Source organism: Dromaius novaehollandiae, chromosome 25, assembly GCF_036370855.1.
Source record: "Dromaius novaehollandiae isolate bDroNov1 chromosome 25, bDroNov1.hap1, whole genome shotgun sequence".
NCBI lineage: Eukaryota > Metazoa > Chordata > Aves > Casuariiformes > Dromaiidae > Dromaius > Dromaius novaehollandiae.
This window is the reverse complement of record NC_088122.1, coordinates 370,904-384,906: the sequence shown is the minus strand read 5'-3', so window position 1 is coordinate 384,906 and position 14,003 is coordinate 370,904. Positions and strand designations below refer to the sequence as shown.

Here is a 14,003-nt window from a genome sequence, read left to right as displayed (position 1 = left end):
CTGAACACAACCAAATCCTCACCTGCTCCCATCTTGTCGTCTTGCCGCCCCCAGCCTCGGCCTGGCGACTTTGCTGCTGTAAGTGGTAGAGAGACTGCAGGGGCAAAGCTGTGGTGCTGCAGAGATGCAGGAGCTGGGATGCTCTCTCCTTCCTGGAAATGCTGTGGCAACTTGGGCTTTGAGTCAGATGACAAAAGCAAGCACATAACTCTGCTTTCTGGATGGTTTTAGCAGCATCCCCTTCTGTGCAACGCTTGTGATGCCTGAACAGCTCCAAGGGCCAGCTGAAGCGATGAGGCCTTTGCAGCGGTGCATGCAGCCCCGTGATGGCGTGTGTAGCGCAGCTCTTGCTCGGTTTTGCACCAGACTCTGCCCTCCAGCCTTCAGCAGGGCGGCGGGGCTGCGGCGGTGCCTCCTGCGCCGTGCTGTGCGCAGCTGCAGCCGTGGAGCTTCAACGGCAGAGGGCAATCGCTCCGCTGCTGCACGGCGGGACGCGGGCGCTGGGCCCACACGGCACCGCGTCTGCACCGGCTGCGGGCCCTGTCCCTCCTGCTCGGCCCCGGCCCGTGAGCCCCTGCTCCATCCTGTCTCCAAACATCCGGTGTTTGCTGCTCTTAATGAGATTTCCAAGCGCTCAGGAAGATACTGCGCTTCCCAGAAGAGCCGCATCTTGTTTCTCTGTGCCCTGCGGCTCCACCCAGCCTTATCGAGCAGGAAGGTCCGACCTTCGCTACCTGCTTTGTTAAATGTTCAGGGCTGCGAGCTCAGCTCTGGCTGCTGCTCCCCTGCAGCGCGCTCGCGGGGAGCCACGTTTCACCGCCCGGCTTGGCGCCGCTCCCCCCCTGCTCGGCTGGCTCCGGCGCGCAGGATGACGCCGTTGGCCTCCCGGGCACCTCTGTGCCAGGCAGAGGGGGGCAAGGCTGTGCGGGAGGCAGCGGAGGGAGGAGAGAGGTGCTTCCTGCCACGCTGAGCCCCGGCAGCCCCGGGCACGGGAGCCCAGAGCACGACCCCGCGTGCACAGCTGAGGTGCTGGGCCGGCGGAGACGAGCCCGTACTGGTGCCGGGGAGGTTTGCAGGGCTGTTTTCTTCTTCCAAGGGTACCAGGGCGCACGTGTGCGGAAATCGGATGAGCTGCTGGTGCCCATTGCACAGGGACCCCATTGCTGGGACAGAGATGACCCCACGTGGGTGCAAAGAGCCGCTTCTCCGTGCCGTCCCTCACCCTGCGGAGGAAGGATTTCCTCCATCCCCTACTCCCAAGGGAGAGCCAGGGCTAGGCAAGGATGTGCTGGAACCCAGGCTGGGAAGGGCTCCCTCCTGCCCAGCAGCAGTGGAAACGGCTCAGCAGCCATCCCCGCTCAGGGCCGTGCTGGGCCGCCTCCTGCCCCGGCACCGTCCGATGGCACCGCGCAGGGCTCCGGCTCGGCTGCCCTCCCTGCCCCGCTCTGTGCCAAGCCGCCGGCGCGGGGCAAAACCCCCCCGCAGCAGCGCCCGGCAGGCCGGGAGAGGGACGCAGAGGGCAGATCAGGTCGGAGCAGAGGCCTGGGTCTGCTGCGAGCAGGGGGGAGCTGGCAAGTGATTCTGCTCTGCTCCTTAAATCCCAGGGCATCCCAAGAGAGTTTCCAGCTCTGCTGGCTTCCCACAACAGCCTTGGGATTCTCCGCAGGCCGCTTGTGGGGGACTTAAATAAACCAGCCCAGCAGCTATCATTTGGGTGGTTTCTGTATTATTTACATTTCCTTCCGCTCCCAACCAGGAGTCAGGCCTGGATTTGGCACCGGGAACAAACAGCCCGGCTGCACCGTCCCCGTCCCCAGCAGGGAGCCGCGGTGGGGACCCGCGCTTGGAGCTTCGCTCCCGCCCCGCTCTGGGCGCTGCCGGCTCAGCACAGCCCCGGCCCAGCTGGGCAGCGCCACGGGCCCGTCTTGCCCTGACAACGTCCGGGGCACAGGAAGGTACCACCGCGCATCCCTGCAGCTCAGCCAGTTTAAAACAAACACGAGTCTTGTCCTGGGTTTAAACCTGGCTGCCGCTGCCCCCCCTGGTCCTCGTCGCAGCAGCCGTTCTCCGCTGCATCTCGTCCTGGGGAATCTTTGTTCCCTCCAACAGACATCGCAACTGAGTCAGCACCTTATCAGCTTTGCAATAAACAGATTGCTGCACCACCGCACCCGCAGCCAGCACATTTCTGTGGCTGCATTTTTCCACTCTCCGATTTCTCCCTTTTTCCCCTTTTTTCTTAGAAAAGGAGCCCAGAGCTGGCGGGACACAGGCTGCTCCCACGGGAGGCCTCCGTCTCTGCCCTTTGCCACAGCAGCAGGGAGGAAGCGGAGCTCAGGATCGCAGTGCGGGGACGGGGGGGCCGGACCTCCCTCCAGAGCCCTGGAGCGGGACGACTGCGACGCAGCCCCCGGCGGGGCTGGGCGGGGGGGTCGCCGGGACCCGCTTGGCGTCCGCGGTGCCGCGTCCTGCCCTTCACGACGCTCTTTTTCCACCTCCTGCTCCCATGAGCTCATCTCCTTGCCCCCTTCCCAGGCTCCTCGAGCTCCCCCCCATCTGCTTTTTTGTCTTCGCTCCTTCGCAGGCGCTGCCAGGATATTTCGCCCTGGCAGGGACACAGGAAAGTTTAAACAAACACTCCGGCCCTCTCCCGCGCAGGGCGGCCGGAGCGCGCTGGCCGGGAGCGTCCCGGGGCCTCGGCGGAGCATCGCGGGGCCCCGGGGCCGGAGGGCGATCGGGCCCCCCCGGCCGCCCCCCACCTCCCCCTGCCCCATGCAGCACCTCTGCCCCTGCCCTGCCCCACACCTGCCCCCCGCCCCGCCCCACGCCCCCCACGCCCATCCCCCGCCCCCCACGGGCCCCCCAGCCCCACACCTCGAGCCTCGGCCCCCCCGCAACGCCCCTCCCGGCCGCCGCCCGGCGCCGTCCCGCCCCGGCCCGCGGGCGGGGGCACCGGCTGCCGGTGCCGCCCCGTCCCGCCCCGGTGCCGCCCCGTCCCGTCCGCCCCGTCCGCCCGGACTTTACCTCCCGGCCGGGCCCGCGCCGCTCCGCTCCGCTCCGCTCCGGGCCATGTGAGCCGCGGGCCGGGCCGCGGGGCCGCATCGAACCGGCACCGGCTCCGCCTCGGCACCGGCTCGGCTCCGGCTGCGCCTCGGCCGTCGGCTCCGCTCCGGCGCCCCCCGCCCCGGCTCGGCTCCGGCTCCGGCTCCGGCTCCGGCATGGAGCGCAGGAAGGTCTTCGTGGTGCTCGATGTCCTCTGCGTGGTGGTCGGTAAGGGCCCGGCCCGGCCTGGCCCGGTGCCGGCTGGCGGCACCCCGGCCCCTCCTCGCCCCGCGCTGGGGCTCGATACCGGCCCCCGTTCCAGCTGTGCACGACCCCCGACCTGTGCTCCAGCTGTGCACCCCACCCCCTTCCAGCTGTGCACGATCCCCGTGCCCCCTGCTCCAGCTGTGCACCACCCCACCCCCTGCTCCAGCTGTGCACGCCCCCGCTGCTGCTCCAGCTGTGCATGACCCCCGCGCCCTCTGCCCCAGCTGTGCATCGCCCTGGTGCCCCGTCCCAGCCGTGCCCAGCTCCTGCCCCGATGCCAGCGCTGGGCCCCGGGCACGTCCCCGGCTCCCTGGGGGGCCGCCCGGTGCCAGCAGCCTCGGGGGTGCAGTGGCGGTGTTGGGGGGTCCCGCGGCCCCGGGGCGGGGAGCGCACACCGGGCGCCGGCCCCGGGCACCTGGGCCGCTGTCGGCACCAGCCTCCGTCCCGGCGGGGCAGCGCAGGGCGTCGCGGCTCAACGCGGAAGCGATCGGCCTCGCGCGCCGCTTCGCCCTCCCAGGAACGGCACGATAAGGAGCCGCAGGTCGGGGCCCGCAGGAGCCCCGGGGTCCCTGCGGCACCGGGAGCTGCCGGAGCCCCAAGCAGCGTCCGCGCGGCCCGCCGGGGAAACCGAGGCGCGGGAGGCCACGGCTCACGCCAGGGCCGTGGCAGCCGCGTGGGGCACCGACGTCCTGGCGACCCCGGGCGCCGCAGTGGTGTTTGCCAGGGCCGTTGGGGGGGGGGGGGCAAACGGGGCTGGGGCTGGGGGGGCTGGTGGAGCTGGGGGGCTGGCGGAGCAGGTGCAAGCGGGGCGCCTGGGCCTGGAGCCGGAGCAGGGGCTGCTGCAGCCGTGTTGCCAGGGCTGTGGCTCTAGGAGCCCCGGTGTCGCGGTGGGACCAGGCGAGCGGTGGGGATGTGCCCGGTGCGCGGGGCAGGCGGGGGCCCAGCGGCGCCAGCTCCGGGTGCTCTGCGAGGCCGAAGCCGTGCAGCTCGCCCGTGTGTTTGTCCGTCGGGGGGACCTTTCCTGCTTAAGGCTGCCCGGTTCCCCGGTGTGCCTCTGCCTCCCCGGGAGGCCGGAGCGGGATGGCAGCCCTGGGCACGACGGGAGCATCCCTGGCGCATCCCGGCAGCAGCAGCCCCCGTGCTCCGGCCGGGGCCGGGGCTGGGGCCAGGGCTGGGGCCAGGGCTGGAGCTGGGCTGGGGCTGGGGCCGGGCTCCCCCTTGTCTCGGCTCCGCCGCGCGCGGCCGCCAGCTAGGATGGTCCCGCGCGCGGCACCGGGATGCCGCCAGCTCCCTCCCTGCCTCCCTCGCCCTGCCACGAGCTCCCGGCAGCCGTTCCCCCACCACCACCCCGGGCAGGAAGATGCCCGATTCCAAAATAGACGCTCACAAGTGCCTAATTAGGATGGCCTAAAAATAAAGGCCCAGGTCGTAATTTTGGCCTGAGCCTCCTGAGCGGGGGAATTGCTTTCTTGGGCTCTGTGAGCACCGGCGGAGAAAGGCAGGTTCCTGTTTTGGTTTGGGTCTCTATTCTCTCTTTTGCGTGGGTGTCTTTTATTTTTAGGGGAGCTTTTTTGGAGGACGAAATTATCCAGAATGAGAATGGGCGTCTCACTTGAGCTGCAAATCAATGTTTGAAGTATATACAGGGCTTGCTAAAAACAAGCCCCTGCCCTGCGTGCGGGTCACCTGGCTCCTGCGGCCGGGCAGCCAGGAGGAGTCGAGGCCTGTTCCTCCGAGCTTTCTCGCAGCTCTGTTTTTGGCCGCTTTTGCATCTGCTGGGGGGAGCGGGTGGATCCGGAGGCGTGGAAACAGGGGTGAGGCTCTGCCATAATTTTTCCCTTGTGCTTGGTGAGAGGAGGAGCAGCAGCTCCGGGGCATGAAGGACCCGATCGATGGCTGCGCCGGGGCCGGGGCCGGGGCCGGGGGAGGAAGGGGCCCGCTGGGGACCGGGCGCAGGTTGGCCCAGGAGGTGGTTAAACAAGGGCAGGCGGAAATCGCTTCCCGGCGGCGGAACTGGGAAGGAATCCCTGCTTAAGGTGGACTGCGGGCGCGGGAGCGGGGCTCTCCCGGGGCGGCTCCGCCAGCGCCAGCGTCCCGCCAGCCCCGCACAGCACCGGGCTGGAGGGGCCGCTCGCCGCCCGCCCGCTCGCCGCGGGGGCCGCTCCAGCCCTCGGCTTCTCCCGGAGCTGTGCCCCTCCGGCAGCGCGGAGCAGGGGGAGCGTCACCGGGGCCAGGCAGCAGCGCGGCTCCGTGCAGCCGAGGGGCTCCGTGCAGCCGAGGCTGCGGGGCTCCCGCTGCATGAGGAGGGGGAGCCCTTGCCCCTTCCCCGCCGGAGAAGGGCTTCTCTGTGCCCTGGCCGGGGTCAGCGCCTGCCGGGCAGGGGAGCATCCTGGCCGGTGCCGGGCCGTGGGGCCGGCGTGCGGGGCCCTCCGTGGCCCTCTCGCGTGGTATCTGGTCGCTGCAGGCAGCTGCCGGCGCCTGATAGCGCCCGGCTAATCGGCAGCACGCCGGGGCGGCGATGCTCCTGCCCCGGGCACGGGCGGCTCGGGACGGCGTCGCCCAGGGCATCCCGCCCCGGGGGGACGGGGACTGGCACCACGCGGTGCCGCGCGCCCCAGCGCTGCCCTCCCCTCTGCCTTGCAGCCTCTCTGCCCTTCATCATCCTCACGCTGGTCAACTCCCCGTACAAGCGGGGCTTCTACTGCAACGACGACTCCATCCGCTACCCCTACAAGGCAGACACCATCACCCACGGCCTCATGGCCGGCGTCACCATCACCTGCACCGTTGTCATTGTAAGGAAGCACCGTTTCCCCCCTTCCCCTGCCGCCGCGTCCCCCGGCTCAGCCCGGCCCCCCACCCCCAGCGGGGCCCGCGGACGAGCTCTGCCCCATCCGGGGCTCCCTCTCTGCCGGAGGGACCCACGGCCCCGGGGCTGCTCCTGGCGCGGGAGCTCCCGTGCGGCAGCCCCGAGCGCCGGAGCATCCCGGTGTCCCCGGCCGGGGTCCGGGAGCCGCGCGCCAGGCCCGGGACCCTCACCCCTCGCCCCTCGGCCCCGCAGATCTCGGCAGGGGAGGCTTACCTGGTCTACACGGAGCGTCTCTACTCCAAGTCGGAGTTCAACAACTACCTGGCCGCCCTCTACAAGGTGGTGGGGACTTTCCTCTTCGGGGGGGCCATCAGCCAGTCCCTGACCGACCTGGCCAAGTACATGATCGGCCGCCTCCGGCCGAACTTCCTGGCCGTCTGCAATCCCGACTGGTCCAAGGTGAACTGCTCCCTCTACGTGCAGCTGGAGAGCGTCTGCCAGGGCGAGAGCAGGAACGTCACCGAGTCCAGGCGAGCGGCGGGGCCGGCGGCCCCCGGCGTGCGGGGTGGGAGGCGGGGGCGGCCGGCACCCGGGGGGGGGCTCCGCCGTGGACGGGGGGCCGCGGGAGCAGGGCCCGGCCGGGCGCCGCTGGTCCCTCTCCTGGCCTGACCCCCGCTTTCCCCCCAGACTGTCCTTCTACTCCGGGCACTCCTCCTTCGGCATGTACTGCATGGTGTTCCTGGCGGTGAGTGCGGGGGGCGGCGCGGGGCCGTGCCGCGAGTCCCGTCCCGACCCGTCCCGACCCGTCCCGACCCGTCCCGTCCCGTCGGGGCGGGCAGCCCGGCGCGGCGCCATGACGGCTCTGCCCTCCCTGCCCAGCTCTACGTGCAAGCCCGCCTGGTGTGGAAGTGGGCCCGCCTGCTGCGCCCCACCATCCAGTTCTTCCTCATCGCCTTCGCCGTCTACGTGGGCTACACCCGGGTCTCCGACTACAAGCACCACTGGAGCGACGTGCTGGCGGGGCTGCTGCAGGGCGCCCTCATCGCCGTCCTCACCGTAAGCGCCGGCTGCGGCCCCGGGGCCGGGGGGCCGGGCGGGGGTCCCGGCCAGCCGCAGCAGCAAGGCCCCGACCCTCTTTTCCAGGTCCGCTACGTCTCCGACTTCTTCAAGCACCGTCCCCCGCTGCCGTGCGAGGAGAAGGACGCGGAGCGCAAGCCCAGCCTGCCCCTGACCATGAGCGACCCCGACCGCAATCACTACAGCTACCGGGGCGCCCCGTGAGCCGCGCGGGGACGGACGCCCGCCCGCGGGGGCACGGACGGACAGACGGACGGACGGACTGCGGCCCCCGGCGCAGCTTCGCGTTGCTTCCGCGCCCCTCACGCCCCGCCGGCGTCCGCGGGCGCCCGGCCCCTCACCCCCACCCTGGGCCACGGCTCCCCGCGCCGGCGCGGCGCTGGCAGGCAGCACCCGTCCCATCCCCGGCGGTGCCGGCTGCCCACCCACCCCTGTGCCCCGCTGCGGGGCCGGGCGGGGGCACGAGGCGTGGGGGGGGGGGTGCTGCGCCGGGAAACCGCGCCAAGCCACGGGCAGACCCGCGGGAGGGCTGAGGCCGCCGGAGCCGAGCGAGCGTCCTGGTGCAGCCCTGCAGCCTCACGAGCATGAATCCTCCCCAGCGCGGGGGGAGGAGGGCGGCCGCCGGGCTAGCGAGACTTTTTTGGAAAGGATTAAAGCAACCCAGCGCTCCTCTCCACTCCCCCATTGCCTTTAAAAGCGCTGCTGGCTGCAGGGAGCACAGGGCACGGGCCAGGCTGGCTTCCGCGGTGCCCCGTGCCGTGGGGCTGCCGTGGGGCTGCCGTGGGGCTGCCACAGTCACCTCTCGCCCGCCGCAGGCTGCGGGGAGGCTCGTGGGTCGCGGGCTCTCCTGCAGCTCCAGCCCATCCTTGGAGGGGGCAAGGGGCGACGACTCCTGTGGCAGGGGAAGGTAAACCAGGCTGCGGGAAGGGGCCCTTCGCCGTCCCCCTCCCTGCGCGGCTGCTCGGGCGCTGGGGAGCTGCGGGCCTCCTGCTCTTAAACTACGTGCATTTTCATAATGATGTGTTTTTATAAAAATGTTTTTTAAATTAGATCATCCTTAAAGAATGCCTGTGTCAGACCTCTTCTCTTGCGCCGTGGATGAGCCTGGCCTTGGAGTGGACGGGCTTAAACGCTGAGGTTTCCCCATGCGAGGAAGGGCCCCGGCGCCCGCTGCGAGCCGGTGGCACGCGCGACACAGCCGCGCCGGCCCGAGCAGCTCTCCGGCCGCTCCGAGGGGGGAAGGTGGGGTGAATCGCTTGGAAAAAGTGACGTTTTGTGCCGGCAGCTCCCTCGCGTCTCCCGGGGAAGGAGCCGAGGCGGTGCAGGCCGGGGGGGCCCAACACCGCCCGCTCCCTCCGCCTGGGCACATTGCAGGCTCCATCGCGGCAGCCCCCGGCAGCCGGGGCCCCCCAGGGCCACCCAGCCCCTCGGGAGCCCTGCGGCGGGCCGGGCTCGGCTCTGCCTGCGCACCCGGCCGCGGTCCGTGCCGCCTGCTCTGCCCCGGCCGGCAGCCGCGGGAGCCGCGCGTGCCCCGGGCTCGCTGCACGGCGAGGGCGCTCGGCGCTGTGCTCAGGCAGTGCCGGTCGCTCCAGCCTCGACAAGTCCAGACCGAAAACACCTTTCCTGCACAGAGGAAACTCCCTCACCACATGCTGCTTTTCTGTTGCTCCTCGAGATCTTTCCTCCCTTAGGACTTTCCCGGCTCCCCCAGCGGGTCCCTCCTCCCGGAGCCCCCGGCTGTTGCCTAACAGCGGGCGAGGCAAAGCAAAGCCGGGGCGGTGGGAAATGCCGGGGCCGGGGGCTCTGCCGCGCGGTTTGCACACAGAGCTCTTGGAAGCAGCAGCTCCTGCAGCCAGGGAGCGGCTCGGCTTTGGGAGCCCGTGTGTTTGTCCGGTTTTCCTCTTGCAAGGGGCTGTGGGGAGGAGCAGGGCAGGACTCCCGCAGCCCTTCGCCGAGGCGGGCAGGCTGGCGGGGGCTGCTGAGCCCAGCGGCTGCCCGTTCCCGGCGCTGCCCTCGCGCCAGCTCCCTTCCCCTGAGATCGCATTTCGCCCCTTGGATGTGGCGCTGGAAAAACCAGCTGGGCCACAATGCGGCGGCGCTGGGCTCCTGCGAGAGCAGGGCAGGGCTGGCCGGGCCTGCGGGGAGCCGCCTGCCCGCCCGCCCCCGCCGAGCGAGGGGCTGAGACCTGACGGAATTCACGGCGTGCCGAGCGCGAGCAACCTGCGGCGGGAGGCAGCCCCGGCGCCGCGGCTGGGCCCCGTTCCCAGCGTCAGCAGCTCTGCGCACCACGTGCTCGGCCAAGTCGCCTCCTTTCCTAAATAAGCTGCTTTTGGCAGCGCTTAGCCGTGCTCTGGCTTCCAGCCCTGCTCCGGAGGGGGGTCCGGCCGGCCGCCCCCAGCCCGTCTCCCCCGGGTGCCGCTGCCGAGTCGCGCTGCCTCCTCCTCCCGCACCCGGGCTCCTCCTGCAAAAGCGGCCAAAAACAGGCACAAGGGCTCCCTGCGCCGGGGGGGCCCAAGGGGCTCCCGCCCGGCCCTGGGGCGGGCAGGCGTTGGGATCCCCCCCCGGCCGTGGGTCGGGCATGCGATGGGGTGCAGCCGGCCGTGGGGCGGGCAGGCGTTGGGATCCCCCCCCGGCTGTGGGTCGGGCATGCGATGGGGTGCACCCGGCCGTGGGGCGGGCATGCAGTGGGGTGCACCCGGCCGTGGGTCGGGCATGCGATGGGGTGCAGCCGGCCGTGGGGCGGGCAGGCGTTGGGATCCCCCCCGGCCGTGGGTCGGGCATGCGATGGGGTGCAGCCGGCCGTGGGGCGGGCAGGCGTTGGGATCCCCCCTGGCCGTGGGGCGGGCATGCAGTGGGGTGCAGTGTGCGGGTGCACCCAGCCGCGGCCGGGCGGGCAGAGCCCCGGGCGGGCAGAGCCCCGGGCCAGGCCGCGGCGGCGGCAGGCGGCAGGCGGCGGCGGGGAGCGCGGCTGGCGGCAGAGGGCAGCAGGAGAACGGCGCTGAGGCCGGGCGGCAGGAGCGGGCGGGCGAGCGGGGGGCTGGGGGGTCCCGCGGGGGCACCCAGCCCCCCGGCGCCTGGCAGCGCTCCCGCCCGGGCCCCGCGCCGCTGCCGCCAGCGCTGCTCTGCTCCGGCCGCTGGCGGGGGGGTGGCGGAGCCCCGCCGGGGCGGTGGCCCGCGCTGCGCCCTGGGCTGGCTGGGGCTGCGCGTGGGGCGGCGTGGCTGGAGGAGCCCCCTGCCCACACCGCCCGCGGGCCCGTCCCCAGCCCCGGGGCGCCCGGCGTCCCCCGCCATGCTCAGCCCGGTCCCGGGGCCGGGACACGCGGGCACCCCGCGCCGGCCCCTCCGTGGGGCTCGCCGGGGCCGACGGCCGCTGCGGGACCGGGGGCCGCGGCCGGCAGCACCCTGCGCCCCGCGCACGCCCTCCCTTCCCGTTTCGCCTTGCCGCGAGGCAGGGCAGGACCGAGCAGGGGCTGAGCTGCTCCCTCCCGCCGGGCACCCCGCGGTGGGGCAGCGGGGGCTTCCTCCCCACGCCGCCTGCTCCCCGCTGCAGCCGGGTGAGCGCCTGGCCCGGGGAGCCCCGGCCGGCGCACGGGGTCACCCCTGCCTGGGCGCTGGCCCGTGCCCCTTCCCCTCCGCCAGCCGGGCCGGCTGCCCCTCTGCCCCCCAAGCTGTGCGGCGCTGGGGCTGCCCCCACGTCACGGAGCCGCTCCGGCGCGGAGGAGCTGGCATCCAAAGCTGCGGAAGCAGCCAGAGGCCAGGAGGAGCAGTTTGCTTTCCGCCGCTTGCCAGGAGCCGGTGGAGGTGTGGGGCTGCCAGGGACGTGCGCGCCGGATGCTCCCGGTGCCAAGCACCAGCCCCGCGTTTTGTGAGACGGCCTTTCCCCACCAGCCCTGGCTCTCGCGCAGATGAGGGCCTGATGCCCTGCAATTTTCCTTGCAACAGCAGAGGAGGTGGGTTTTCCTGGGTCCTTTTTCCCTCTGTCCTCATCCTGACACTCCCAGCAAACCAGACCTGCTCCTGGGAGCAGGGTCCTGCGGGTGCGAGGGGCTGCAGGCCCAGCTTCGTCACGGCGGGCAGCAGCCCCTTTCCAGCGTCTGTCCCTGTCCCTGCCCCTGCGAGCGGCTGCGGGAGAGCTGGCCGCTGGCCGGGAAATGCCCCACGTCGAAGCCATGGAAAACGATCGGCTCCTGTCTCGGCATCATCCCCCTGCTCTGGCACCCGCGTGAGCTGCTGGCTGAGCTCCCACGCCGTCCCCTGACCCATCGGGAGGGCCAGAGCGGGTCCCCTCCCTCCGGGCACCACACCGACGAGCAGGGACAGAAACCTGGACCGAGGCAGGATTAATGTGCATGCTGCAATGCCGGGAACGGCACCTGCTTCCCGGGCCTGGTCGGACCAAGGAGGCACACTGCAGCCTGCACAGCCTCCCCGGTGCTGCCGCATCCAGCGGCTCCAAGCCCATCGCAGCCCGTCCGGCAGCCCCCACCACGGGGCAGGGCCGAGGGAGAGCAGAGGCAGGCCGGCGGCTGCCAGGCCGTGCCCGGGCTAAGCAGGGGGCAGGCAGGGCTCGGGGGCGGCAGGAGCCCGGCCGGCGGTCGGGGCTGGGTAGGAGCCCTGGACCCGGTGCCGGTGCCGCCTGCCAGAGCCGAGCCGCGGGGCCGAGCGGCCAGGCCCAGGGCCGGGATGGGCACAGCTGCAGCGCGGAGGTGAGCCGACACGACCCGCCGTGCACGGGACACCTCAGCGAGGCGCGCACCCCATGCGCGGTGCCAAGCCCCCTTGCAGGCCGGCTGCAGGAGAGGGTGCCGGCCCCCCTCCCCGGGCCGCGGCCGCCCATCCATCAAGGCTCAAGCAGCATAAACAGGTCTCCCCCTGCCAAGCCGCCCCCCCGCCCTGCCTCGGCCGTGATGGACGGCGTGAGCAGCCGGGTGGAAGGGGAAGCGGCTGGCGGTGATGGATGGTGCTGTCAGAGCAGCGCCAGCTCCGGCACCTGGGCCCGGGCCGGGCGCTCGAGGGCCGCGCGGCTCCCCGCCGGGAGCGGGCAAGGACAGACGCTGCGGGCCCGGAGCTGCCGGCGGCTTCCTTAGCAGTGGTGCTCCGGGGTCAGGGAAGGAGCCGGCGCCCTGGCCACGTCCCGCAGCGCGTCCCGCGTTCGCCCGGCTCTGTCACCCGCCTGTCCCAGGGAGACGCCATGGAGCCCTGGTGCCCTCCAGCACCGTCGTCTCCCCGGCATGCGGCGGCACGGCCGCGGCCCCGGTCTCACGCCCTGGCACGGCTGACGGGCCCCCGCGTGCGGCTCCGCGTGGGGGGACCTCCTGCGGCAAGCGGTGGGCAACCCGGGTGGCCGCGAGGAGACCCCAGCCTGGGCCAGGGCAGCGGGGTCCTGCCCGGGCTGCTCCGCGGCGCCCCGGTTCCTCTCCCCGCCGCCGGCCCCAGCGAGCCCCGCTCCCGCCGGCCCGGCTCTGCGGGCGAGGGCTGGGGGGTGCCAGGGCCGGCGGGCGGCTCCAGGGCTGGGCAGCGGGTCTCGCCGAGGGGACGGCACTGGCAGGCCGGGCTCGCGCGGCTCCTCTTGTTGTTATTTTAATATTTTTCCCCTTTACACTGTTGCTGCCTTAACGTGACCTTGCCCAAATTATTTCACCTCCCTTTGAGATTTATGGCCCTCTTCCAGAAATGATCTGTTCCATCTACGAAAATAGACCTCGCGCTGTTATTACATTTTAAAATATAATAAGGGCTGGGAGCCCGCTGCTCTGCCGCCCGGCCCGGCCCCGACAGCCATCCGCCGCGAGGCCGCAGCCCGCAGGACCGGGGCGCGGGGGGGAGGGGGCAGCTGGGCCCGCGGCCCTGGGGGGGTCCCAGCGCAGGGGGGCTCCGCTCCGGAGCGGTGCCTCAGGCCCCGAACCGATGGGGAGCAGCCCCGGGGCGGGGGGCGGGGGGGGGGACTATGATCACCAGGGTGCTCGGGAGATGCTGAACGACTGCCAAATAAACCAGGCAATGAAGAAAATCAAGTCAAACTTCAATGTTTCCATTGTCGCTTTCCCCCTCCATCGCTATTTTTGTTGCCTGACTTGTGCCTGTGTGTGCTCGTGTGTCTGTACGTGCGTTTTGGGATGGTTTGCTTTCTGTCGGATTTTTTCTCTCCGGCTGTAAATGCCGAGCTTTGCGCCATGTTCGTTTAGATGTGGTCGCCCTTGGATCCAGAAGGGTTGGGCAGACGCTGCTCTGGGGTCAGTTAACGGGGGGTCTTAGCAGCAAAACTCTGCAGGAGGGAGGTTCCCCTCTGCATCTCCAGAGCTGACGCCTCTCCCAGCAAACATCTTCCTGGGAAAAGGGAAGGGGCCGGGGAAGTGGCTGGTTCGCTTTGCTTTCTGCTCGGAAAAGCCCCTTCGACCGCCCAGGAAAGCCCCCGGCTGTGCGCTCGGGGTGAGGAGGGGTTCGTCCCCCGGCGACGGCATCCCGCCGCACGGCCGGTGCGGGACCCCGAGGACGGACAGCGTCTCGGCGGGCGGCGGGGGCTGCGGCTGCTCGGGGATTGGGGTTAAACGGGAGGAGAGGCCGACCCCTCGCAGCTGCTGCGCTCAGATGTTTCGGTTCCTGCTCCGTAAGCCCGGATTGACCTGCAGGCAGCAGAAAATGTCGAACAACAAACGGTCTCCCTGGAAGGAGAAAAACACCAGCAAAACCCTGAGAAAGCACAGCGGGTTGTACGGATTGCAGCCCGCTGGCCGGAGGCACCGGGGGACTCGGGGGGGCGCAGGACGGGGCCGGGGGCCGCCGGCGCTGCCCGGCCTCCTGCCGCAGC

General features: G+C 71.4%; 1 protein-coding gene across 1 annotated transcript; it reads left to right on the top strand.

Annotated features, from left to right (window-relative positions):
• The first annotated feature begins 2,968 nt into the window (after nucleotides 1-2,968).
• Nucleotides 2,969-8,260, top strand: PLPP2 (phospholipid phosphatase 2). Its single transcript, XM_064497268.1, has 6 exons — nucleotides 2,969-3,270; nucleotides 5,953-6,104; nucleotides 6,371-6,648; nucleotides 6,806-6,863; nucleotides 6,998-7,174; nucleotides 7,262-8,260. Exons 1-6 carry the CDS (start codon nucleotides 3,219-3,221, stop codon nucleotides 7,397-7,399), a joined length of 855 nt encoding a protein of 284 aa, XP_064353338.1. The 5' UTR covers nucleotides 2,969-3,218; the 3' UTR covers nucleotides 7,400-8,260.
• The last annotated feature ends 5,743 nt before the right edge of the window (nucleotides 8,261-14,003 follow it).

Bases quoted from the DNA above. Each gene is read 5' to 3' on its own strand.
- PLPP2 (XM_064497268.1), top strand. From the start codon at position 3,219: ATGGAGCGCAGGAAGGTCTTCGTGGTGCTCGATGTCCTCTGCGTGGTG. The intron at 6,649-6,805 runs GCGAGCGGCGGG...CTTTCCCCCCAG, and splicing joins AGGAACGTCACCGAGTCCAG to ACTGTCCTTCTACTCCGGGC. The intron at 6,864-6,997 runs GTGAGTGCGGGG...CTCCCTGCCCAG, and splicing joins ACTGCATGGTGTTCCTGGCG to CTCTACGTGCAAGCCCGCCT.